This window comes from Syzygium oleosum, unplaced genomic scaffold (genome assembly GCF_021117445.2).
Source record: "Syzygium oleosum isolate NSW1041296 unplaced genomic scaffold, Sole_v2.1 Sole_v2.01, whole genome shotgun sequence".
Taxonomy (NCBI): Eukaryota; Viridiplantae; Streptophyta; class Magnoliopsida; order Myrtales; family Myrtaceae; genus Syzygium; species Syzygium oleosum.
In genome coordinates this window covers 26913170-26938986 of record NW_026607485.1, presented here as the reverse complement: position 1 = coordinate 26938986, position 25817 = coordinate 26913170, and the positions used below count along the sequence as shown (strand labels likewise).

General features: G+C 40.3%; 2 protein-coding genes across 4 annotated transcripts; one reads left to right on the top strand and one right to left on the bottom strand.

The window, feature by feature from the left end:
• The first annotated feature begins 9270 nt into the window (after positions 1 to 9270).
• Positions 9271 to 11124, top strand: LOC115686273 (UDP-glycosyltransferase 92A1-like). The gene has a single exon (XM_030611497.2). The coding sequence runs from the start codon at positions 9384 to 9386 to the stop codon at positions 10881 to 10883; it is 1500 nt and encodes a 499-aa protein (XP_030467357.2). The 5' UTR covers positions 9271 to 9383; the 3' UTR covers positions 10884 to 11124.
• Positions 11125 to 12216: 1092 nt separating this feature from the next.
• On the bottom strand, positions 12217 to 25497 carry LOC115686280 (uncharacterized). 3 transcript variants are annotated; one of them, XM_030611509.2, is made up of 10 exons: positions 24926 to 25494; positions 23216 to 23375; positions 22274 to 22335; positions 16949 to 17030; positions 16748 to 16868; positions 13514 to 13595; positions 13315 to 13418; positions 12788 to 12866; positions 12651 to 12701; positions 12217 to 12568 (listed from the first exon to the last, which is right to left on the bottom strand). In XM_030611509.2, exons 1-10 carry the CDS (start codon positions 25229 to 25231, stop codon positions 12485 to 12487), a joined length of 1131 nt encoding a protein of 376 aa, XP_030467369.2. In that variant the 5' UTR covers positions 25232 to 25494; the 3' UTR covers positions 12217 to 12484. The 3 variants fall into 3 exon arrangements, with proteins under 3 accessions (XP_030467369.2, XP_030467368.2, XP_056168691.1); XM_030611508.2 differs by having other exon boundaries at positions 16949 to 17108; positions 24926 to 25482; XM_056312716.1 differs by lacking the exons at positions 22274 to 22335; positions 23216 to 23375 and having other exon boundaries at positions 16949 to 17108; positions 24926 to 25497.
• Between the last annotated feature and the right edge of the window lie 320 nt (positions 25498 to 25817).

Here is a 25817-nt window from a genome sequence, read left to right as displayed (position 1 = left end):
GGTGGAAATATGGGAGACTCGCATCTTGCCGGCTTTAACAAATTCCCAAACGAAATGGTAATCTATCTCAATGTGTTTCATTTGGGAATGGAAGACGGGATTTGCACAAACATAAGTGGCGCCTATGTTGTCGCAATACAAGCTTGGTGCCGTGTCCATGTGAATGCCAAGTTCTTGAAGCAAAGATTTTACCCAAATGAGTTCCGCAGAGGCCATGGCAATGGCTTGGTATTCTGCTTCAGTAGATGACCATGCAACCGATCGTTGCTTCCGAGAACTCCAGGAGATAGGATTGGCCCCGATATAAATGACAAAACCCGAAGTAGATGTGTGATCATCGATGTTTCCTGCCCAATCTGCGTCGGTGTAGGCATGAAGCACAGGTTTTGTGTCGCGTCTCAAGTGTAACCCATGGAACAATGTTCCCCTAAGATAGCGTAAGAGCCGTTTTGCGGCTGTCCTGTGGGTTGTGGTCAACTTATGCATGAATTGAGATAGCTTGTTTACCGCAAAACCAAGGTTCAGGCGAGTAATGTTGAGATATTAAAGTGCGCCAATGAGGCTTCGAAATTCTGTAGAATCAGCCGGTGGTTCTTTATCATGGACCGAAAGAGATTGACCCGTGGCTAATGGTATCCTTACCTCTTTTGCGTCTCCCATTTTAAAGCGTTCAAGTAGTTCTCTTATGTATTTATGTTGAGAAAGAAGTAAGCCGGTCTTTGTAAGAATGACTTCAATTCCCAAAAAGAAATTCAGTGACCCCAAGTCTTTAATTGAGAACCGATTAGAGAGAGCGGTGATGAAGTCCGAAACAAAATTCTAGTCCCTTCCAGTGATAATGAGGTCATCTACGTACACTAGAAAATAGGTTTGAATGCCACCATGAGAGTAAATGAACAGTGAACTATTATTCTTTGAATTGACAAATGAATTTGCGAAAAGGAATGAACTTAGCTCATTATACCAAGTCCGCGAAGCCTACTTTAACCCGTATATGGCTTTGTGAAGTTTGTAAATATGTGTTGGTTTTTCTGGATCTTTAAAACCAGGCGGTTGCAATATGTAGACCTCATCTTGGAGAGTTCCTTGGAGGAAGGCATTGTTGACGTCCATTTGTCTCAATGTCCATTCACGCATTAGAGCCATTGATAAGACCACCCGAATGGTATTTTGTTTGATGACTGGGCTAAATGTATCGGTGTAATCAAGGCCCGGTCGTTGGTGAAAACCTTTGGCCACAAGACGTGCCTTGTACCTCTCAATACTACTGTCCGTACGTCTTTTTATCCGATAAACCCATTTGCAACCTACAACATTTAAAGATGGATCAAAAGGTATTAGTTCCCAAGTCCCGTTACGAATAAAGGCATTGATCTCAGCCGACATTGCTTCATACCATTGAAGATCGCACATAGCTTGTGTAATTCCCGTTGGTTCTATAGTTGGTGGAAGTGGATGTTTGGTGGTGATGTGGTTGATTTTTTTGGGCTTGAAAATATTATTTTGGGATCTAGTGGTCATTTTGCGAGTTCGTGTAGATGGATTTATGGGTTTTGATGTTTGATCATTGTTGATAGTGGCAAGTTGGGTTTCGGATGAGTTGGAAGGAGCAAAATTTTGGGTGCTTTTTGCATGTTGCTTTGGGGAAATAGATGCGGATGCATGGGGTAGGTTTCCAAGAGGTGGCATTTATTGGGATTGATATGAAGTTTGGGAAGCCGATGGGGATGCAGCATGGGCTGGAATGCTGCTCTGAGGGGGCATTTGTGCAGGTGGTCCGGTGTTTGGCAGTAAGACCGGGAGAGAAACAGTGGGTGGAAGAGGTGAACTTTGAGAGGATGACAAGACACTCTTAGAATTGATAAGTGTTTGGTACGAGAATATGTTTTCTTCGAACACAACATGACTCGAGATATAGAGACGATTATTTTGGGAATCAAAACATTTGTATGCACTTTGTGACAACGAATACCCCAAGAATATACATTGTCGAGAACGAGGCATAAGTTTATTTGTGTTGTATGGACGTAACCACGGATAGCATAGACAACCACATGTGCGAAGATTTTATAATTGGGAGCCATTTGAAATAGTGAGTGCATGTCTAGAACGGGTGTTGGCAAACGATTAATTAGGTATGTAGTAGTTTGAAACGCATATGACCAAAAGGAGGGTGGTAGGTTTGCTTTGTGTAATAAGGTGAGTCCGGTTTCAACTATGTGTCGGTGTTTTCTTTCTGCGGTTCCATTGTATTCCGGTGTGTGTGGCGGTGTGGTTAGATGGGAAATTCCGTGTTTTACAAGAAAAGATTTCAGGTTTTGAAATTCTCCACCGCCATCCGAGTATAAGTTTCGAATGGAGACAGAAAATTGTTTTTCAACCAAGCATTTGAACTATTCAAAAATTTGGGTAACATTTGATTTTTTTCTTATAGGATAAAGCCAAGTGTATTTCGTAAAGTGGTCAACAAATATAAGATAATAACGAAAACCATCGATTGAAGCAATTGACACGGGACCCCAAACATCGGAAAAAATAATATCAAGCGGAAAATGACTCTCGAAAGTTGATACTCCAAACGGAAGTTGTGACTCTTATTGCACTGACACGCATCACATGATAACTTAGAACCTACGATTAACTCAAAGACAAACGAGTTGGAAAATTATTAAGAAAATGACTTAGAATACGAAATGAAGGGTGACCTAGTCTATTGTGCCAAACCATTGGTTTTGTCCACTCACTAACAAAAGCCGTGAATTTTGGATGTGTGTTTGTAAGAGGCATCCGATACACACCATTGCTAAGCCATCCTCAAAGCAACGTCGCCCCCTTGCGAAGGTCTTTCACCAAAAAATAATTGGCAAAAAATTCGATAGATGAGTGGTTATTGTGACAAAATTGTGAGACGGAAATTAGGTCTTTTGCACTATGAGGTGTACATAAAACATTGGACAATTTAAGAGTTTGGTTCGAGTAGGATAAACTAGTAGAACCAACGTGACTAATACACAAACCTGTGCCATCACCAATGACGATCTTGTCGGGGCCTTCATACTCTGAGTGAGTGGTGAGAGATTGTTAAGGTTGCTTGTGATGATTCTGAGGTGACTTTCATGGCCGGAGAATGCAGAAGGTTGCTAAAAAAATGCAGAATGGTCGGATCAAAAGGCTCTTAGGAGCATAATGCTCTAATACCATATAAAGGCTCAACGTTTGTAAATGATTTTCATCACTATTTCATTTACAGATTGTACACGTTTATAAAGAGAAGAAAAAATACAATCTTTGGCAGAGCAAAAATCAAGGAATGCCAACTCATCTATAGTTGGTAAGCTAATTTGAAATTCAAAAAACATTAAAAAGATTTCATATCTTAACAATAATTGAGTCCAACATGAACGAGCTTGCGACTAGGCTCGAAACGAGTGAAAGGCCGTTCATATGGGTCATGAGGCCACCCCTCGGGTTCGACATGGGGAGCGAGATGAGGGACAAGTGGCTGGCACTCGGGTTCAAGGAGTGAATCACAAGGGTAGAGAAGAAGAGAGGGCTGCTGGTGAGGGACTGGACACCACAGTTGGAGATCCTGCGGCATGGGTTGACCGGGGTGTTCCTTAGCCATTGCGGCTGGAACTCGACGATGGAGAGCCTGAGCTAGGGGGTGCTGATCATCAGGTGGCCGATGGCAGCGAAGCAGGCGTACAACGCAAAGATGATGGTGGTGGAGATGGGAGTCTGCGTCGAGCTGGCGAGGGGCGCGGCAGGCGAGGTAAGCCGGGAGGAGGTGAGAAGGGTGATTGAGGCGGCGATGGATGCAAAGGGTGGGAAAAGGAAGGAGTTGAGAGAGAAAGCTATGGAGGTGAGGGAGAAGATCAGGAGGGCAGTGAGAGAGGGAGAGGGGTCTTCAGTTAAAGTAATGGATGAGTTTATGAGGAATCTAGTGATGTCTTGATTGTCATCTTCATTCAGTGCATGGAATGAGCAGAACGAATAATTAGTTGGCGATGCGACCATCAATCTCTTTCGGTTGCTGCTTTTCTATCTCTTTAGTTGGCAGTTACTATCTAATTAACGGTGGGGTTGCAAAAGATGACCTTTGTTTTCGTGACACTCCCAATAAATTCATTCGACATGTTGTTCTCTTCCTAAATCACGATATTATCTATTTTAACCCTCCTATGTTAAGACTCGTGATTTTATACATTTTCTTGAGATTACCCAACCGGTTTGGAGTTTCAGCACTAAACAATATCATTATCTCAAAGAACATCTCTTGTGAGTTCATTCCAGTTTAAAATATATAATTCAAAACATTTTTCCCCTGTTCTTATGCAATTCGGTTCCTTGATATCCTTGTTGGGGCTAACAATACAACTTAGAGGGGAGTGAATATGTTGTTTGAGAATTATAAAAAATATTTACTAGATATAACAATTAAGTTCAACTTCAAATATTGGCATAAACATATATGTTGCTGTTTAACAGATGATGATGATTACGAACATGCAATGCTAATAATGAAGAGATAGAGAATATTGCAAATAAAGATATAGTGATTCGGCTTTATTTACAAGCCTACATCCACACTCAATACTAACAGCCACAATAAGGCTGGAATCCACTAGCAATCTTTAAGATAAGTTACAATAAGCAAGTACCGTCTTTCCAATAGATCACAATATCAAGACTCACGTACTGCTATCAATCTTGTACATTTGCTTTTGTCACTAATTACAAACATTAGCATGACCCATACATTGACATGAGAAGTTCACAGCTGATATCTACAAAAACAAAGCAAAAAAAGAACACTCAAAGCACATGGATCGTTTTATTCGTTTCCACCCAACCCAACAACTTTTCTTGGACTCAATATATAGTCATCCATCCTCATATGACCGTCCCCCATTGAAATCCTTAAGTAGTTGCCAGCAGCAAGACGTTGCTAGAAATCGTCAAGCTGGTTCTCTGACGTCGACAACGTCTCTCTAACAATGGCAATTTCCCAAAAGAGTGTCAGTGTTAGGGTCTGTCCTTGCTCATTATAGCCAAAACTGCTTCCGATCAACCCTGGTCATCTTTTTCAGATTCCAAGCCTTTGTAATAGCTATTTTCTTCTTATCAATGTTCTAATCGATTAATCAAGTGACAAGCACCTCCAGGATTAGATATCAGCACGATCCGTTACCATAATCAAGACGTGCAGATTTTTACTAGTTTGTTGATGTTGTCCACTAACAAACCATGTGGACGACTTGTAATTAATCATCTAATGATCCTCTTGAGTATCTCAGCTTCCAAAGATGTCACATTGATGATAAATTGACCATGATAACTCAAAGTCATCATGAACACCTCGTCATATTTGACTTATTCTCCTCCTTGCCAAGATCCTCATCCTTGTACCTAGTATTCGCTAAACTCACATAGGTTATTGACATCATCACAGTCTTCCATCTCATCTATCTAAAGTAGTTTCTCTTTGCCAACAATCCGTTGCTCCGATAATAATCCGCTTTACCCAATCATGATACTGATCTTTCCAAGCATATTGGAAGTTTCGAATCTACCAAGTTGTTCATCTTCATGGTCCTTATAAGCTTTATGAAATATCCTCGTTATAGGCTTGTTCTCGGCTTGTTCAGCCTCAATCAAGGTCCTTCCAGATATTTGCCTTATCTGATAATCCCTCCAACTTGTAGATATCTTCAACGCCCAAAATCTTGTTCACCTCTAATATTGGCAGCGATCCTTTGATATTGGCAAAGCACTTTTGACCATGGTAGAGCACTCATATGAAAATCATTTAGTGCCGATTATGACATCGTCTATATTGTGGCTTGTGTGTGTATCACCTGATATTATTCAATCAATACACACATAATAGCCTTTGATTATCTTTGTTATCATTAAAATAACATAAGGAATCTTTTAACAGTCGCCACATTGGTGATTTTCCCAACAACCCTTGTTTGGACCTTCTTGTTCCGGAGGGATCACTTCCTACCATTGTCGGATGTGTCACTACGGTTTTGGTGGAATGTTTCGTTTTGTCTAGCCATGAGATTTATATGAAAGGTCGGTGTGGAAAATCTTGAAAAAAATTAATCTTTTTGTGAGAGTGAATTTGAGGGTAAACATAAAAAAAATTCGCCTTAAACAGGGCTTTCTTATCTCACTCCCAAACAAAATCGTGTTGAGGATAGTGCTTTCAAATTAAACATCCTTTTCAACTCTTCTTAATTCATTTAGATGGGGAAAACTGGAGAGTGAAGATCCGAGATTTGTGAGTAGCAAGTTTAGGACAAGCACATTTCCAATTTGGAAAATGACACAAATGATCCCTGAATTTTGGCCCAATGTGCAATGTCGTCCATGAACTTTTAATTTGTTCAATGTGTCCCTGAACATTTGGTACATGTTCGATTTAGTCCCTAGACTATATGAAAATGTTTGATGTTATCACTGAACTTGAATCGATGGAAGGATAAGATTGGATGTTTTCATATAATATGGAGACTAGATTGTCTCTACTACTCATCGTGAAAATGTGCAATGTCTGAACATTACTGAGCATAAGCACAAAAGAGCTTTCGGTTGTTTCAATAAGGTTATTGCATAAGCACAAAAGAGCTTTCGGTTGTTTCAATAAGGTTATTGAGTGCCAAGTAAAATTGTTCTTTAAGGCTTCAATACCTATGTTTATTTTTCTAAGAGGAAGTTGGACGTTTGTATGTGTTTTCTCTCTCAAATTCGTGATTATTATTTTGTAGGCCAAGTTCATAAATTTATAGTACAATGGGGGTTCTTATATTACAAAGATTTTACTGGATCCTTGATTGATGCTTATGCAAAATGTGGGAGTGTCCAAACTGCTCATCATGTATACAGGAGTATGGCAGAAAAGGATTTAATATCACACACTGCCCTTGTTAATGTGCATATGCTCGGGAAGGTAAATATGGAAATGATTTCTTAAATGTCTTGAAGGAATTAGTATGTATGCAATCGGAAGTTGATGACATTACACTCTGCTCTATACTTCATATATGCGCTGATATAGCATCATTGTTGTTGGGACGACAAGTACATTGTCCTTGTTCTGAAACGTCTAGCCAGTAAAGATGTGGCCATTGGAAACGCTCTAGTTGACATGTACGGGAAATGTGGCGAGATCAAAGATGCTATTCGTGCTCTTGTTGAGATACAAGTGCAAAATGTCATATCATGGGCTTCTTTGTTTGCTGCCGATGGGAGGCATGGCTTCGGAAACGAGGCGGTTGCTCTTTATAGGCAGATGGAATCTAAAGGGCTGAAGCCAAATGATGTTACATTGCTATCTCTCCTCTTTGCTTGCAGCCATAGTGGATTGACCAGTGAAGGATGGGATTGCTTTACTAACATGATCAGTGAATACAGTATTGTTCCAAGAGCAGAACGTTTTTCCTGTTCGGTAGATCTATCTGCACGTAAGTGGTTTACGGTGTGTACTTAGTTGCATCCGGGTCTGTTAAGGGTATGGCAAATTTTCCCATTATTCATGGCAATGGTGACGGTTGGCAACATAATTGTGGACAAATTGATGTACTATGTTGTTGGTTATGACATTTTTCGTACTGCATATCATGTCCATGGGTTGCTTTGAACTTCTAGTGTTCATGAAAGAATATATTCAAATGAGAGAAAATCCACTATTGGATATGTGTTTACCTTTGGTGGAGGTTCTGTAACTTGGAAATCAGCTACACATAAATTGCGGGAAAAATGACAATCTTGCTAAATCTAAAATCGACTTGGTTGAATCGGATGACTGATAACGTAATTGCTGCGGTCATTCCCAAGCCAATATTGTGGCCAAGTGAGAGAATGGGTATTAAACTTTGTTCTCGCAATAGAGTTGAGTAGCTAAGAAACTTCCTAGCAAATATTCCATGTGAATGAAATCAACACCTTTGATGTCTATCTGTAAGACAGTTGTATATCGTCCTTAGACTGGAAATTACCCTTCACTGTCATATCGTTATTACTAGGCGAAACCAAACGTCATGTTCGCATAACAAATATTTTGATAAATCTGAAACAAGCTAATTGCTTTTCTTAACTATACAAAAATGAGACGTAAAATGAATCGGAATGGTGCCTCATTAATCAACAACCGATATCGACAGCAATTGGACCGATGATATCTTACTTTACTCCGAATTTGATTTTATGTGATCCTTGATGCAGTAGGTCTACAAAGGACTTATTAAGTGACTATGGTGGACCCTCGCATGCACACTCCACAGAAACAGCCAACACAAAATATATATGATTGAGCGAAAGAATTTTTCACAAATTAGTTTTCCGAGGTTTTAATCGTTTGGTTTGTTGAAAACGATTAGTTAACGGAAAATCATTTGCGATCAAAACAAATATGCATACTTGAAAATCATTTCCTAATTTGAAAAGGGGAAAACGTTTTCCTAAAAAATGATTTACTGAAATGCAATTTCTTTTGTTATTAAGTTTTTTCCGAAACAAACACACCGTAAAGTCCTTTTAGATTGATTCACATGGAATCCTTACAAGAATGCATGGTGCATTTGTTTCAAAGAAAGAGCTTTTCAAGAATTAATTTTACGGACTTTCATGTGTTTGGTTCGCTGAAAATCATTAGTCAATGGAAAATTATTTACGGTTAAAGTAAATATCAACACTTAAAATTAGAACGAATTCCTCTTTCTAAATAGAGGAAATCATCTTGCCAACCATAACAAGTCTTTTCAGGCTTTGCTCACTTCTTCACCTTCTTTAATACCTATTATACACCTTTTCTATATACCACCAAATAAATAAAAGCTAATCATTTCCAAATTTCCGATTTCCCTTCATCATGAACTTCTATACTAAATAATCACACCTTACTAGGCCAAAAAAAAAAATACACCTTACAATTTTTACATCGCGATTGGGCAGGTTTTGCTAGCACAACAATCTTTAGACGGTATGAGATCAGCCACAAATGTTGAAGGAGCGGATCCCAAAATAATTTATAATTATTTATTTTTTTAGTAAAAAATAGACTATTATTCTCGCAGTAAATTAAAGATCGACATTTAATTATTTTTTTCAAAAGAAGAAAGAAAAGAAATCATGATGATAAATTATCGATGGACCCACAAAATTAATGGCCATTATAACCATGATCAACGTGGCCTAAGCCTACCTAACATTCTTTCAACTCTAGGTGAAAATATCCACGTCCGCTTTGATTCTGCAACCGCAAGCGTTCGATTACGGTACGGCGCAACATCTATTTCACTGAGAATGAGCAGAAGGCAGCTAGCCAAGAACTCACCACCGCGAAAGAACAACGAAAGGTCAAGCAGAAGCATCAGATGGCTCCTTCCGACGACGGTGGTCACATCGTGATGCTACCTTTCATGGCTCACGGCCACCTGGTCCCGTTCCTCGCCCTCGCCAGGCGAATCCGGCGACGAAGCCGCTTTGCCATCACCATCGCCAGCACTCCTGTTAACGTACGCCGCCTTCGTTCCGCTGCCGTAGCAGACCCCACGCTTGCAGCCGTAGATTTCGCAGAGCTCGCCTTCCACGCCTCCGACCATGGCCTGCCGTCCGATGCGGAGAGCACCGAGAATATGCCACTGACCCAGATGGCGGCCCTCTGCTACGCGTCCCTGAGCTTGAGAGCTCCCCTGGAAAGCCTGGTCGCCTCCATCACCTGCCGGGAGGGTGGGCGGCCACCCGTCTGCATAATCTCCGACATTTTCTTTGGCTGGGCGGTGGATGTGGCCAAGGCCTTCGGGACGAGGAGCTACAGCTTCACCACTTGCGGGGCCTATGGGACCTCGGCGTACGTGTCCTTGTGGCTCCACCTCCCACACCGTGCAACAGAGTCCTGCAAGTTCGTGGTACCGGGATTCCCAGAACGATGCCTCTTCGACAAGTCGCGCCTTGTGGCGATGATCCGGGAGGCAGATGGGGACGACTTGTGGTCCAGATACCTCCGGCCTCAGTTCGAGCTCACTCTCAATTCGAGCGGGTGGTTGTGTAACACGTCCGAGGAATTTGAGCCGCTCGGAGCGGCCGCCCTGAGAAACCTGGTGAAGCTTCCGGTCTGGACCATCGGTCCCCTTCTTCCTGACGTGATTGTCAGGAACGACGACTCTTCAGGTTCCTTGAATTCCATCTCTGAACATCGACCTGAAAAGCCGCTTGGGATCACCCCGGACAGATGCGTCGAGTTTCTCGACGCGCACCCTCCGAGCTCTGTTGTGTACGTCTGCTTCGGTTCCCAAAACACTATAACCGAGTCCAACATGAAGGAGCTCGCAGCTGGGCTCGAAGCGAGCGAAAGGCCGTTCATATGGGTCATGAGGCCGCCCCTCGGGTTCGACATGGGGAGCGAGATAAGGGACGAGTGGCTGCCACCAGGGTTCAAGGAGCGAGTCACAAGGGTAGAGAAGAAGAGGGGGTTGCTGGTGAGGGACTGGGCACCGCAGCTGGAGATCCTGCGGCACGGGTCGACCGGGGCGTTCCTTAGCCATTGTGGTTGGAACTCAACCATGGAGAGCCTGAGTCAGGGGGTGCCGATCATCGGTTGGCCGATGGCAGGGGAGCAAGCGTACAACGTGAAGATGATGGTGGAGGAGATGGGAGTCTGCGTCGAGCTAGCGAGGGGGGCAGTAGGCGACGTAAGCCGGGAGGAGGTGAGGAGGGCGATCGAGGCGGCGATGGATGCAAAGAGGGGGAAAGGGAAGGAGTTGAGAGAGAGAGCCACGGGGGTGAGGGAGAAGATCAGGAGGGCAGTGAGAGAGGGAGAGGGGTCTTCAGATAAAGCAATGGATGAGTTTCTGAGGAATCTGGTGATGGCTTGATCGTCGTCGTCATTCAGTGCATGGAATGAGCAGTACGGTGGGGTGGAAAAGATGACCTTTGTTTTCGCGACACTCTCAATAAATTCATTCGACGCGTTGTTCTCTTCTTTTCGTCCTAAATTGAGACTCGCGATTTTGCTCTTTTTCGGGAGATCACCCAACTTAACATTGCTCTCACCTGAGCATGTTATATTAGAGTTTCAGCGCTAAATAATATTATTATCTCAAAAAGCTTCTATTATGAGTTATTTTCAGTTTAACATTTATAATTCAAAAACGTTTGACCCCCGTTCCTATGCAATTCGGTTCCTTGATAACCTTTCGTCATCATATAAGCCTGTCAGGAGCCGATCCTTATTCGGACCTTCTCGCTCCAGAGTGATCCCTCTCTACCCTTGACGGATGTGTCACTACGGTTTTGGTGGAATGTTCCGTTTGGTCAAGCCATGAGATTTATGCGAAAGGTGGGTGTGGAAAATCTTGAAAAAAATGGCAAATTCGTGGGTCAACATTAAATTTTTCTTCGCCTTAAACATAGGTTCCTCATCTCAATCCCAAACAAAATCGTGTTTACGACAGCGCTTTCAAATTGTACATCCATTTCAGCTCTTTTTACTTCATTTAGAGGAGGTCAACTGGTGAGGGAAGATAAGCGATTTGTGAGTAGCAAAGTTCAGGACAAGCACGTTACCAATCATCGGGGGAATCTGCGGGCAAAAGAGAACCGCGGCTAATTTCCTCTAGTCTGTCTTTCCTTTCCTTTCTTTTCTAATTCTAGATGTTTTCTTGACCCAAAAACGAGGAAAAAGCCGAACCCGAACCCAACCGACTCAACAAGTTTGATACAGGTTGGTCGAGTTTTTTGAGTCACGAGATTTTTTCTTGGCACTATATTGGTAAGGCTAGCAATTTGTGTTTACATGTCGCAATCATGATTTTGATTGGTGTCCAGCTCGCGTTAGCATAGCACTTCATAACTTCAATTCTATAAGCTAATTAAGACCTACTACAGAAGCATGTAGGCTGTTCTCGAATTTTTTCTCTGTGGTTCGTAAGTTCGATCAATCTTTGATTATTCCACATTTCGTTCATCTAAATTCAGTCTATCCCGATTCTTGAAGCATTAAAAAAACACACTGTGCAATCTCTACTTTCACGAAATTCACTCCAATCGAGGAAAGCACGTGAATTTTTATAAGAACGAGATCAAAGCACGATGGTTGAGAGTCGCATCTTGAAATTGGACCCTTGAATGTTAGAGAATTGGGTACGGTTTGAAAGATCATGAAGAACATCACTCTAGTATGCCACTATGAAGATTTTACAAGCTTGCTTTCGCCGATTGAAACCCTGTCAAAGTGTGAATATAATCCTATTATGAACAGAACATTGTATTCTCATTTGTGGTACATGGCACCGAATTTGTGATACCCGGGTTCTCAATGCAGCAAAGGGTACCAAAAATCCGGTTCCGGGGCACCACAAAAACACAAGTAAATTGCTTCAAACAAGAGATGGGCAGGTCGGAACTAGAAGCTTTCCTCTACAGAGCCACTGGCCACCTAACACAGTCCGGTCAATGATTATACCGGATCTCCAAGTCATGGGACACGCTCTAAAACTCGCTGTAGTGCCTTTTTGATTCCGTCCTGATCGAGCAATGTTGTCAATTGTATTTCTTGCACCTAGTATAAAGCAGGATCGGTTATTTCACTCTGAGAGAGAGAGAGAGAGAGAGAGAGAGAGAGAGCGACATGGGAAACTTACCTGCCTCCCAGCGCGAGCAAGAAGGATAAATTTCTTGTCTGTTGGTGGTGCCTACGATGAAGAAAAAAGATGCAAGGTCAATCAAAGCTTATAGTCCTGGGATGAACACAAATTATCACCAAAGAGGAAGAACTCACGTTGGAGAGCCAGAGTTGGAGGTCTTGCGAAACCACCCGTTTCTCAAAACCTTGTCGATTTATTCTCACATCCTCTATGCTGAAAAGAGGGGAAAAATGAGATAGGAACCTGAGATAACAAAATATGCGATGGAATGCTCCAATACACACACACATATATTAATAAAACAATTATTGACCTAGATAAGTATCCTAGATTTTCACCCAAAGCAAAGCAACATAAGCCATTGCCAAAGATTCTTTGCGTCTCCATATCTACTCATGTAAGAAATGCAACTACGTGCACGTGCCCATCACAGTTCTGCTAATCATATAAGGATAGTGTGGTGGAAATTCATCTTAAAATATCAGTGCATCTTATTGAAATCTTTAACTGATTCCAGAGCCCAGATGCAAAGGACTATGGAGACTACGATAGTACCCAGTAAGTTTGACACTAAGTACATTGGGTATTCATTTATTGACAAATTTAACTCAACTTTTGCCATTTTATACTCTACTAAAGTTTGAGAGATATTGGATCATACCCTTCCTCCCGTAGTAGTTCTTCAATAATTGTTTCAAGCCCAGGAAGAGGATCAATCTTGCTGCTGCTGTTCGTGCCTAAATCATCAGAATTAACTGAGCCATCCTGTAAAAGAATGGTAATTAGCAGAGGTCAATTAGAAAAACAAGAAGAGTATCAGGATCCTAATGAAAAAAAGCAGCAAGTTATAAACATAAAACCTGAGGAATCACTTTGTCCAGAGTTTCAAGAAGTGGATCCTCCTCTAACTGCTTCATTGACAGAGTAATCCTTGACTTTTCTCTGCACCAACTCAATCCAAACCACATAGCTGAAGGTCAGGGCCGGCCAATAATAGAGAGAGAGAGAGAGAGAGAGAGAGAGAGAGAGAGAGAGAGAGAGAGAGAGAGTATTGATAGTTAACTGAATTTTGAAATTTAAACTATTCCAGTTGATACAAAAAGTACATCGCAGTTTTTCCGGCAACAATAAACATGATATAACTAAATTGAAGCCTGTGAACCTCCAATTCACGATCATGTCGTAAATATGGTTGCTCATATAGTATCAACTGTCACTAAACTTCATTTCAGCATTGAATGACTCTTCAATCAATAATTAATGAAGTTGAGCATTGAATGACTCTTCAATCTGGACATTCTCTTTTTCTACTTGACCTTGACTTGGCATATTAAAGAAACCCCAATATAAAATGGCTGCAAAACATTTGTAGGATAAGAAAGAGAACTTATTAGAAAGGTTGTTGGAATTGTAATTCAAAGGTCTTAGGGGTCATCAAAGCCAAAAGTGGGAATCAACACCCAATTTAGGTGCTTTGAAGGATTCGTCATCCACAAACCGTGTCACAGTTGTCTAGAGTATCCCCCAGGATATGGCGACATATGCAAGTATTTTGCAGAAGACAACTCAGCACCAGAAGACAAAGGTTGTTCGATGATCAGAAGAACCCAGGAGAAGATTAGAAAAAAAGGGTATCTTGTCTTGAAAAAAACTCAAGAAATCTAGAATCATCAAGGAAATCAGAGGATCCTTGACACCAAAGAAATCAAGGAGTCTTGATATACCAAAGAATAATACTCAACTGATATCATTTTGGGATCTTGTAGCCTGTCTTTAGCCAAATCGGATCCATGATAACGAGTTTCAATTGTATGTCTCAGTATACAAGTTTACCATCACAGCAGAATAGACAATGAGAGAGAATTTTCTGTTTCACAAGATATTATTCTTCGATTACTAGTCCAAGAATCCATATTTTCATCAACCACACCTATTCCATCAAAATGACAACCACTTCTAGCTTTTCTTTGAATGCTCCATCTGTCCAAAAAATTGCAAGTTCTATCCCATTTTGATCAATTGAGATGCACGTGTGAGTTGTGATAGAAAAAATCCCACATCCAAGGCTCCGTTTGATTCGTGGAAAATGAATGATTTGGAAAACATTCCCTAAAAATGATCGATTTTATCGCTTACAAAAAAGAATGAACAAAAGATATTTCATTGTCCACAAAAATGTTTAAACATAAATTTCTGTCGGTAATGAAAACATCTTTCATTGACTAACTATTGCAAATATTGCAAGCGATACAAGCGATTATTTATAAGTACGTGTTTTCCAAATCATTCATTTTCCATGAAACAAACGCAGCCCAAGAATTAGTGTGGTGTAGAGTAGCTAATATGTCCTAGTTGGAACATAACTATTGACTTAAACTTGGTGGGTCCAACTATATATATTGAAGGATTCAAACTTGGGCTCTCTCTTGATGATTACCATGGGTGAAGGTCTCGAAGTTTTGCTATGCTCCCAACAAATGGTATTAAAGCCAATGGCTAATTGGTGGCCCACATCCAATGTGTATCTATGTTTAGTGAATATATCGAGAAAGGAATCTTGTGACCAATATGGTTTTCTGACAGCCTATATGGATTGGTCTGGCGAAAGAGACTTGGGTTAATGTGGGCGTTCTGGTGTAGCAACGTGGTCCTGATAGTAGCCTATATGGTTCATTTTGCTGAAAAAGACTAGGGACGAAAGTAGGCGTTGATGCGGTCTTCACAATGCAACAAAGTAAAGATTTAGATTGAGACATATAGATTCAGAAGGATATCTAAATTAGGGGGAATTGACCTAACACTGAGCTCATAGGTGAGAGGGAGATTGTCGAGATGCACGTGTGAATTGTGTTAGAATAGTTTCACATCAAAGAATTGGTATGGTGTAAAGTAATTAACATGGCCTAATTCGCATAACTCATTGGTTTAAGCATTTAAGTAAAGGTGGGTTCAACTGAATATATTGACGAGCTCAAACTTAGGCTCTCCCTTGATAATCTCCCTAAGGAAGGTATCCGGTAGCCCACTCTCAATGTGTATCTGTGTTTGGTAAATATCTCAATAAAGAAATCTCGTGATCAACGCGGTTTGCAAGCAACCTTCATGTATGAAACTTTCTCAGACCACACACCCCCCACCCACCAAACCAACCAACCACCCTCCATCTTCTCCCCTTCCATACACAAATAACCCACCCCACTCTCATGCGCTCTCGTATCCGGAAAGAGACTTGGGGTAAAGGTGAGCATTGTAGTGTAGCAAATAGTCTTGATAGCAGCCGTCATGGTTTAGTTTGGCAAAAGAGACCAGGGATGAAGGTGGGCGCTATTGTTGTGGCGCTCGTCACAAGGCAATAAGTGGAGATTTAAGTTGGGACATATTGATTCAAAATGATACCTCAATTAAGGAGAGCAAACCTAACATTGAGCTTACATATGAATGGGAGATTGTTGAAATACACGCATGAGTTGTATTAGAAAATTTACATATCGGAGAATTGGTCGGGTATGTGTTAGTTAATATGTTATAGTTGACCCATAATTCTTTGGCTTAAGCTTTTGAGTAAAGGTGGATTTAACTAGATATGTTTGACGAGCTTGGACTTGGGCTCTCTCTTGGTGATCTCCCAGTATGAAGTTATTGCTTAGGGGAAGTCTAGAAAAAGTCATAATAAATGAAACAGTCTCGAAGAGTGTGGTTTGGCAAGTTCAGTGTAGTACTTAAAAAAATATGGTCTTACTTATAACAAACTTGGGCCTTTTTCTCATATTTGCTAAGTCTCCCGAAAGAGTACGATTTATAAATGAATACACCTTGTAGTCTGTCTTTGACAGACAAAGAAGAATAGCAAAAGCAATTTTATACAGTTTCTTGCAGCCAACAGAATATCACATAATGTTTGGCCCCAAAAGACACCAGATATGCAATAGGACATACCAGGCAAAGCCTGAACTTTTATGGAAGCTCAAGGTCATCAGCTGGCAGTTCACAATTCAAGTTCAAACACGAGTAACATGGCAGAAATAATCTAGTCTGGAATAGTAAAGGGAGGAAACCTGCAAAAGGTACATATAATAGAAACAGAGCAAACTCACCTATCAACATTGATGACTTTGACCCTCACTTCATCACCTTCTCTTAGAATGTCTCTCACATCTTGAACTAAATCCCATGAAACCTCAGATACATGTACTAGTCCAGTAAGATGATACAATCCTGCACCAGATAATAATGAGTCAGCATTGAGCATCTGAATGTAAATGCAAGGAAAACAAAAGAAGGTAAAAAGTACCTACCGTCAGGAAATCTTAAGTGAACAAATGCACCATAATCCTCAGTGGAACCTACCCTGGCTTGAAAGATATCTCCTACATTAATCTGTTCAGAAAACTTAGACCAGACCGCTTCTTTTTCAGAAAATATTAATTTTCTGCTGTCTTCATCTGCTTGGATTACCTAGGAATTGAAACAAATTAAACCCAACCTCTCCGTTGAGAAGATCGTAGAAGGATATAAGGGCACTGCTGAAAGATGCCGTTGAACTATCAAACAGTTGTAGCAAGAACAGGGAAGGGAGAAGGTCGCAAAGGTAAGAAAATGAATAAACTGACCATTCTGACCAATTGACATATATCACAAAGTTGATAAGACACAAGTCTATCTCATTAAATGCAGTAATCTACACAAGTATTGACTTCACAACAAATCCAGATTTTACAAACTTCGAAGCAGTCCAGAGTTTCTCCTTGACCCAAAACAATTACCAAACGATGTTCTTTTTCTTCTTTGTGCAATTTTTAAGGGAAGAAAAGGGAGAGAATTGGAAGAACAGGAAAGCAAGTTGATGTAGTCAAGTAATAGGACTTCTTCATGGTTCAAGTTAAGATCTAATGCCTCCTTTTCTGGATGCTTGGGGCTGTTAGAAAAGAATATTGTTAAAGTGTCCCTCAGAGCTTGTTTATGGAGTTTCAATGGGCTTTTTATGTTCTCCCTCCGTCCAATAACTAAAGCTTTTGGATTGGCTTTATTAATATAGTATCAGAGCTAGGTGCAGCTGGGAGTTTGTTTCGTGCGTGTGGCTCCCCATTCATCAAGTTCACATGCAGCTTAGCCTGGTTTTCATGTGAGAGGAGTCATTACAATGTCCCGCATGGCTTGCCTATGGAATTTCAATAAGCTTTATATAAATGTAGTTTCCCTTTAGCTAAAAACTTAAGTTTTTTTGTTGGACTTTCTAACAATACTAACATATTTGTAGAACAAATATTCTCTACATTTTAGATCTCAGTCTGCCCACAAGAACTCGTATCCTGTTAGAACCTAACCTCTGGAGCTATTTCACTTAAATGACAAACACGAGTTCTTCGAGACCATCACCTATGCAGCACAATTTACTAGTCAAACCTAACAGGGCCATATTTGGATTAACATCAATGAATTGTTTAAGAGACTATTCCAGGTCTACACACTATCCTTGATCAACGTAGCCAACAAGTGGACCACCCCCAAATTTAGGATAACGCGGCTACAAATCATTGCCCTCTTGCGAAAGAAAAACGAACCATGCTTACCTACCAAGTTTTGAGAGTGTTTGGCTGATAAGGGCATTTTTGTCTATTTCCTTTATTATTTTATATATTGCGGCAATAAGGGTAAAATTGTAATTTTTGCCTTTGGCTTTTTAATAAATAGATACCTTGGGGTCACATAGACCTAACCCAACACTCAATTCAGTTTTTTGTCTCTCAACATAGTATCGAAGCTACATCTGAACTGAACCCTAACCCCAATCTCTTCTCTACGCAACCTTTCGTTTTTCCCTCTTTCTCACCTTCGCTCTCTCCCACCGCAGTTCCTTCTCATCTTCTCATTTGCTCTCTTTCACAGTGTAGGGCAAGACTAATGAGGTGATTCTTTAAATCTAGCGTCTGCCCTAAACCTCACCTTTATGAGATAATCTAAAACTTCTCTACAATCGGTGATTCAATCTCTTTTGCGATTTTATGGATCTTCTTGTATGAGATAGTTCCTGTCTTGCCACCGGCCTATAATTCTCTCATCTGTGAAGACCAAAGCATTGCAATTCGTGGACCACCATATTTTTTTTTTTAGATTCTTTTGAAAATATCAGAACTATCGATTTTTTTCAAGTTTTCAAAACCTTGCAAAAATCAATTTTTTTCAGGAGTGTATGTAATTATGATTTCTTGGCAGAATTGAATGTTGAATATGATCAAATACGTGTCCAAGTCCTTAGCCGGTGTCCATTCCCTATTCTAGAACAGTCCTATGCCCTAGTTAACTCTCAAGAAAGCCGTAGGACAACAATGCTCTATCCCTCTACTATTGATCGATCTGCTCTACAAATCACTGCTGGCACTATTGCCAAATCTGGTTCGTCCTCTCGATTTAATGATACCTCTAAGGAGATTGTAAAGTGTGAACTTTGTCATAGGCCATATCATACTAAGGCTACATGCTAGAACTTACATGGAAAACCTGAGGAAAAAAGGGCACAAAGAAAGGCAAAAGATAAAGCAAACCATACTAAAACTGTTCCTGCCACACCTAATATTGATATCGGTTTATCCGATATTTCGACGTCTATTGAAAGCTTTTGCTGCTGCTGCCTCCTCCACGGTTGCCAGTTCGTCTTCCCTTTCGCTTCAAATCTAGCAACATCAAGTATCTTCTTTGGGGGTTTAATACATCTGATGTTTCCAACCCATGGATCATTGATACAGGGGCTACAGATCACATGACAGGTTCTTCTAGTCTCTTTCATCAATAAACACCTACTTTCGGCAGAGAAAAAGTTCGTGTAGCTGATAGAACACTCTCTTCCATCGCTAGAAAAGGGTCTATCAATTGTTCCTCCACTCTTGCCCTACCTTCTGTGTTACATTTTCCACCATTCTCTACTAATATCCTTTCTATTAGTAGTTCGAGACTTAAATTGTAAAGTAACCTTTTTGTTCCTTCTTATTGTGTTTTCCAGGATTTGGTAACGGAGACGGAGATTAGTTGGTTGTCTTTATATGCTCGAGGGTAGTGGGGTTTCTACTTCTACTTCGTCTTCTACGCCTCATCAAGTTGATTCGGCATTGATAAATCTTCATCCCCTTTAGGAAATTTAGAAAAAGCTTTTCCTAGTCTTCAACTAGTAATAAAGATGAGTTTTTGTGAAGCTTGTGTTTTGGCTAAACAAATTTGTTCAATATATTCATCTTCAAATAATAAAAGTTGTTTCCCTTTTCATGGATTAATACTGATGTGTGGGGTCCTTCCCGACGTACTTCTATTTCCGATCATTGATAGTTTGTCACTTTTATCGATTGTCATTCTCGTACAACTTGGGTTTATTTGTTGAAACATGAGAGTGACGTTTTTCGCTGTTTTCAAATCTTTCACAATATGGTTCAAACTCAGTGCAACACCACTATGAAAATTCTTCGCAATGACAATGGCACTAAGTACACTGCAGATCAATTTCAACGATATCTCTATGATCATGGCATTATTCAACAAACCAGTTGTTTTGATACCCAGCACAAAATGGTGCTGTCAAAAGAAAGAATCGACATTTGTTAGAAGTCGCCAGGTCTCTTATGTTTGCCCGTCATGTCCCAGCTCAGTGTTGGAGTGATGCTATCTTAACTATTGCCTATTTAATCAATCGGATGCTGACTAGAATTCTTGATTCCCACGCACCTATTGATGTTTTACGGGGATCGTCGACTTTTATTCTTGCCCCAAAAATTTTTGGTTGTGTTTGTTATGCTCGTAATTCTTCCTCTAAGAGTAAGTTGGAACCCCGTGGTCTCCGCTGAATATTTCTTGGGTATTCATCTACTCAAAAAGGTTACAAGTGCTATCATCCTCCTTCTAGGCACACTATTACATCTATGGATGTGATTTTTCACGAGTCTAATTCCTATTATTCTGCTCCACCTCTTCAGGGGGAGTGTCCTAGTGTAGAGGTATTGCCCATTCTAGATGTTCCTGAGAATATTACTTGCACTCCTCCGATAGTCTCTGATGGTTCTCCTCCTTCCCAAGAGGAGAACAATACGACACAATAAGAGGATAGTCAGGAGAGATAACAGAGCCTCGGGGGGAGAACACACATGTTAGGCAAAAATATTGGTATCTTTCAAAGGCGGATTGATAGTAGGGAAAAAGGATAAGCCACCAACCAAGAATAAAGGACGTCGGACACCAAGGCCTAAAGGAAACCCACCAGCTTTACGGGATGAGTTCCTCCACCCACTGTAACACATCAATGACTATGCTATGTCCATGCTTAATCATTGTAAGAAAAAACCATACCATGCTTGTTATATTCTGCTTCAATGAGATCTTAATATGCAGTGCACCTTATCAAGATCAGATCAAATGAAGTTCATTTTCCTTTTGTTGAGTTTCACAGAATTGAAGTTTCCCCAAGATGATAATGAATGTGGTCGACCATGGTATCTTGAACTGATTCTAGGCGGAGATATTAACAGGATAGAGTTAATTACTCATCTATTTAGGTTGGAAGTATTGTAAGGTAGTTATCTCGGGTGTTGCAGGAGCTACTTCCCACTTTTGGAGGCAAAGTTTTAGCAAAAGCTATGATGGATCTTCCTGAGACTGTGTCAATGTAAAAATGTCCGCTGCTCTCACCAATCCCAGACTAAAGAAGCTGCTGCTGATTTAGTATGTGAAGAAGTATCTAGTTAGGTTGCTTCAACTTTGGTGCCAAAATCAAAGCCTAAAAAGGTGAACTTCATTTCGTAGGACCGCACAAAATATTGAAACAAAAAAAGCAATTTATTCCTTGAGACAAGTACAACTGCAACGCTGATTATACTCTTCATGGAGCTGGTCTGCTTATTCCTGTATATTTCTATTTGCTAGATAGCAATAATCAATTGGGGACAGGCTTAGGAAGCCAATCTCAAAGACAAGGCCACATGGGGTGAGAACCTATCCTGTATGGCTTTGAAACAGGCTATAGAAAGTGAAGATGTCCAGAGGCAGAGGACCTATATTCTGAGAGAAGGAAAACTCAGAGCTTTGTTGAGCATAGCACTAGATTCTCCATAGGGTATAACACGGGTCTCTCTCACTTGCATGAAAACTAATTTCAATTCAAGAGAAACATGAAAGACAATATTTTAGTTGATGCACTAAAGTCTATGCTACACTTGCATTTTGCTTAATATCCATTGGGTTTCTTTTGACTGATAGTTTAACTTGAACAAAATTATAAAATGAAAAGTAAGGCTAAGAGCCATGAGATTTTTTAATGTTAGATCTTTTTTGGCCATCCTGGTGTTAGACTTCATTGCCTGGTGCTTGAGAAAAATCTTTCTACTGATGACTCTTCAAATGATTGTTGTAACAATGAAACGTCCGACACAAGCAAGTACAAGCAGGTTGTGACTGATCAGATTCGGCAATCAGCACAAAAATCATTATTTCTAGAATTGATCAGGAATGTACTCTATCTTGACACTATTCTAGACCTATTCTAGAGGAAGTTATTTGCAGTAAGCCACGAATACTAAAGAAATTGATCCACCAGCAATATGGTTAAGAGTCTAAAAGCAAACCATTATGATCAGGAATCCTACCTTCACAGGAACAACTGAGCCAATCAGACCTTTCGCAACCTCTTGGATGTTCTTGTATGGTTCTACAATGAATATAAATACGGAAAAATTGCGATCATGACAGCAAGCATATAATTGGATGGAACTGGAATAAAGTACATTGAAACAAACAAACAAAAAAAAAAGATAATAGAAGAGTGGAATTAGTGCAAAATATTGATCTCAGGGGCTCACTGGTTTATTAGTCCCCAGATTTATTGATGAGAGAACTCCATTAATTTTCTTTGAAAAATTATGTTCTCACAAACCAGGGTTCAAAGTAAAGATATGCTTATGTGGCATACAACAATATTCAACTCATATATGAGAAAAGAGAGATATCATGCAAAGTTATTTTAAGGGGCCCTTCCAGAAATCAGGTTCTAAGCTTCCCTCTCCTAATTTCACAATGAATGTGGAACTTTTTAATCAATTATTTTTCGATCTCTAAGACTATATTGGTAGATTGGCATCTTGTAAGAAGGAAGTAACTACAATTCTTTGAACTTCTTGTTATTCATATCATGCATTTGTGATAGTTTCTTAGCTGCTAGATTTGCTGTACCTGCAACTAAAATTATCAAATGCCTGAGAGGATTTCATATCATGAATCACAAAGATCTTAAGGCTGCAGAGATACAAAAGCTTAAAAAGGTATCTTCGTCTTACATATTTGATGGAACAAGATTAGGTTTTGCTCGTGAAAAGTGTGCTTTTTTTTCTCCTAAATTCTGCTACTAGATTACAATAGGTACTTTCCATTTTTGCCCCCATATTCTCTTCATTATTCATGAATTGAAAAACGAATAGAAGCAAATCCACAGAGAATTTATCATTAAACATGTGAAAAACAAACAGAAAGGCTGATGATGAACAAAAAACTCATTAGATGAAAAATGCACAAAATTTAAGTAAACTGAGGACCTTTGCAAGAATGCGATGGGCTCAACTGTGGGAAGGGTAGAAAGCCAACAAGGGAATAAAACCGGACCAACAATCCCCCTCCATTGAATCCTTCAACTCTTCCAGTATAAATCAGTCCACTATCGTTATACGCCCTTGCTGCCTTCCAATCAGCAGACCACTACCTCTTTGCAGAAGCTAGGTATTAGATGATAATGATTAAGAGGATTTCAAAATAATAATATTTTATAAAACTTCAACATCTCATGAAGTTTCTATAAAGAAGCTTTTTAATATCAACAAGGCATATATTAAGTTGACCTAGGAGGTCAAATTCATTCAGAGCTATACAACAAATTCCCATGCAGCATGAAAGTAACCATCACTAAACCACCAGATAGGCATTATGAAAGCTTCGGCAGCAAGTCAAATATTGTAAAAAAGGTTTAGTAGACAATGCACTGCTTCTTTAAATTACATCAGACCTCTCAGAAGCCATGGTTCGTCAACAATGGGTAAAAGGTCAATGTTAGAAATGTGCAGTACTATTTTCATTATACGGAATGACCAACACTTAATAATCTCTGGTCGCTTTGACCTAAACCAAAGATCTAAATAATAGGTCATACTTGATCTAATAATTTTTTTGTGCGGATTTAATTTTCTAAATATTTATTTAATGATAATGTACTTTGTTTGAGTTAAATAAATTATTAGCAAAAGTGCGTTATCACTAAATAGGAACATTATATGGTTGGTATACAGACAAAATAGTGGAGAGTTATGATCTTCCATATCCTTGGCACTATTGGACGTTACACTCCTACAACCTACACTTTCTATGCTGGTATTGGAAAGAACAGTAAGAGTATCATCGTGGAGGAGATCCTATGCAAATATGTGGGTGTAACACAACAAGTACTTGTGCTAGACAAGATTTGGCTGAAGAACACTCCTTGGAGTGATTACGGCAATCTAAATGGGTGTTCTATTAAAACTCATCATGCTCCTATGATTTGAGACATTAGCATTTACTTTTCTCTTTTTGTGTGAACTTAGATGCTATCAATGGCAATGTTGGTTGTTTAGGGCTATGTCCAAACACAATCAATTGCATTCCTATTGGATGAGTTATATCAACGCTCTATATAAAGTTCATCTTTTCTTTTATAAAGAGACAAAATTTGAGCATTTTAACATTCGATTGCATGCGAGAAAACCTGCACAATTAAACTATATCAATAAAGCTCATGAAAGGGACAATTAGCACACAAGACAATATCTTGTTTTCACGCGGGTCAATGGCAAGGCGTTCATGGACAGTACTGCAAATAGCAAGAGTTCATTACTAACACCTATAAGTCCATCGAAAAAATTATGGAAATAAATTTCTCAGAAAACTTGGAGATCATCTAACTGTTGAGTTACCGTTTTGAACCCAAACTAATGGACATAAAATAAGACTCGGATGATTTTCGCAAGCACTCGTGCTTATGCACATCGTCGAATTTCGTTTCAGGTTCTTGGCAACTTATCACTACCCTTCAAAGCTCATCTCATGAAACTGATGTAGCCAATACTTTCAAATGAGCGCGAAGAACATCAACATCATTAAGCAAGAAAGCACATCAAAGCCCAATCAAAACAGAAAAAGCACGAAGCCCATACAACATCATTCATCCAAACAAGACAACAGAAAGAGGAGAGAATCATCAAACAGCTAACACGCACCCGAGGTTGCTTAGCGGCATCCGGATATGGAGCTTCATCAGCGGCATTGGCACTGGCCGTAGCGGCTTCTCCCTCGGCGTCCTTCGTCTGAGCATCGCCGGAGACGGACACGGAGCACCTGACGACGCCGTGAAAAGAAAAGGGTCTCTTGGAAACCGCATGCTTGAGGCAAATCTTGGGGAAACCGCCATTGGGGTGGTGGGCCGTGGAGGCAGGGGTCGCGTCGCCGGTGAAGAGCTGCGAGACCGCGAAAAGGGTGATCGACGATGATCCCGCCAGTCCCAGATTTGCAGTCAGGATCGGCATTCTCGTGGCTCAGGGGGGAGAGCAGAGAGTTTCGAAGTTCTTGACGCTGCTCTGCTTTTTTGCTGGGGAAAAAATTCAGGGGAGCTTCGGATATTCATGGAAATTCCAAGTGTCGCATCTGCGCCCACATATCTGGTTTTGACCACATTCCCATTGCTGCCGCCATCAGATTCAGTGACAGTGTCATTTCAATCCAATGGATTTTCGATGTGCGTACGTTCCTCGCTTCGCATCCGTTCCTTTCTTGCTCTTTCCAAGTAAAGAGCGTGGAGCGGATAAGCAACCTTTCTCTGTCTCTCTCGCGCGCGCGAGCGAAACCGTAAATAGTGTTGAACAGCGATGGCAAGAATTGTGCACAGGGAAAAAGAAAGAGCGCAAAATTCATAAATTTTATGTATGGAAGGCAATTGAGTAGTAAAACATTCTACTTAGTTCGATCAATTGCAATCTAGTTCTAAACATTTTTATTCGGTCCAATAAAATAATCGACCTTTATTGAAAAATGCAATTAAGTCATAAAATTATGTTGAAAAATGCAACTCAAGGCAATATCTTGCCAGATATTGTGAGACCGTCGTGGCCTGGG

What these genes read in the sequence shown, in the direction of transcription:
- LOC115686273 (XM_030611497.2), top strand. Translation starts at nt 9,384, where the DNA reads ATGGCTCCTTCCGACGACGGTGGTCACATCGTGATGCTACCTTTCATG.
- LOC115686280 (XM_030611508.2), bottom strand. Translation starts at nt 25,231, where the DNA reads ATGCCGATCCTGACTGCAAATCTGGGACTGGCGGGATCATCGTCGATC. An exon ending in ATGCCGCTAAGCAACCTCGG is followed by an intron (nt 23,376 to 24,925) that starts GTGCGTGTTAGC and finishes GCAAAGAGGTAG; the next exon opens with TGGTCTGCTGATTGGAAGGC. An exon ending in TGGACAAAGTGATTCCTCAG is followed by an intron (nt 13,419 to 13,513) that starts GTTTTATGTTTA and finishes ATTCTTTTACAG; the next exon opens with GATGGCTCAGTTAATTCTGA.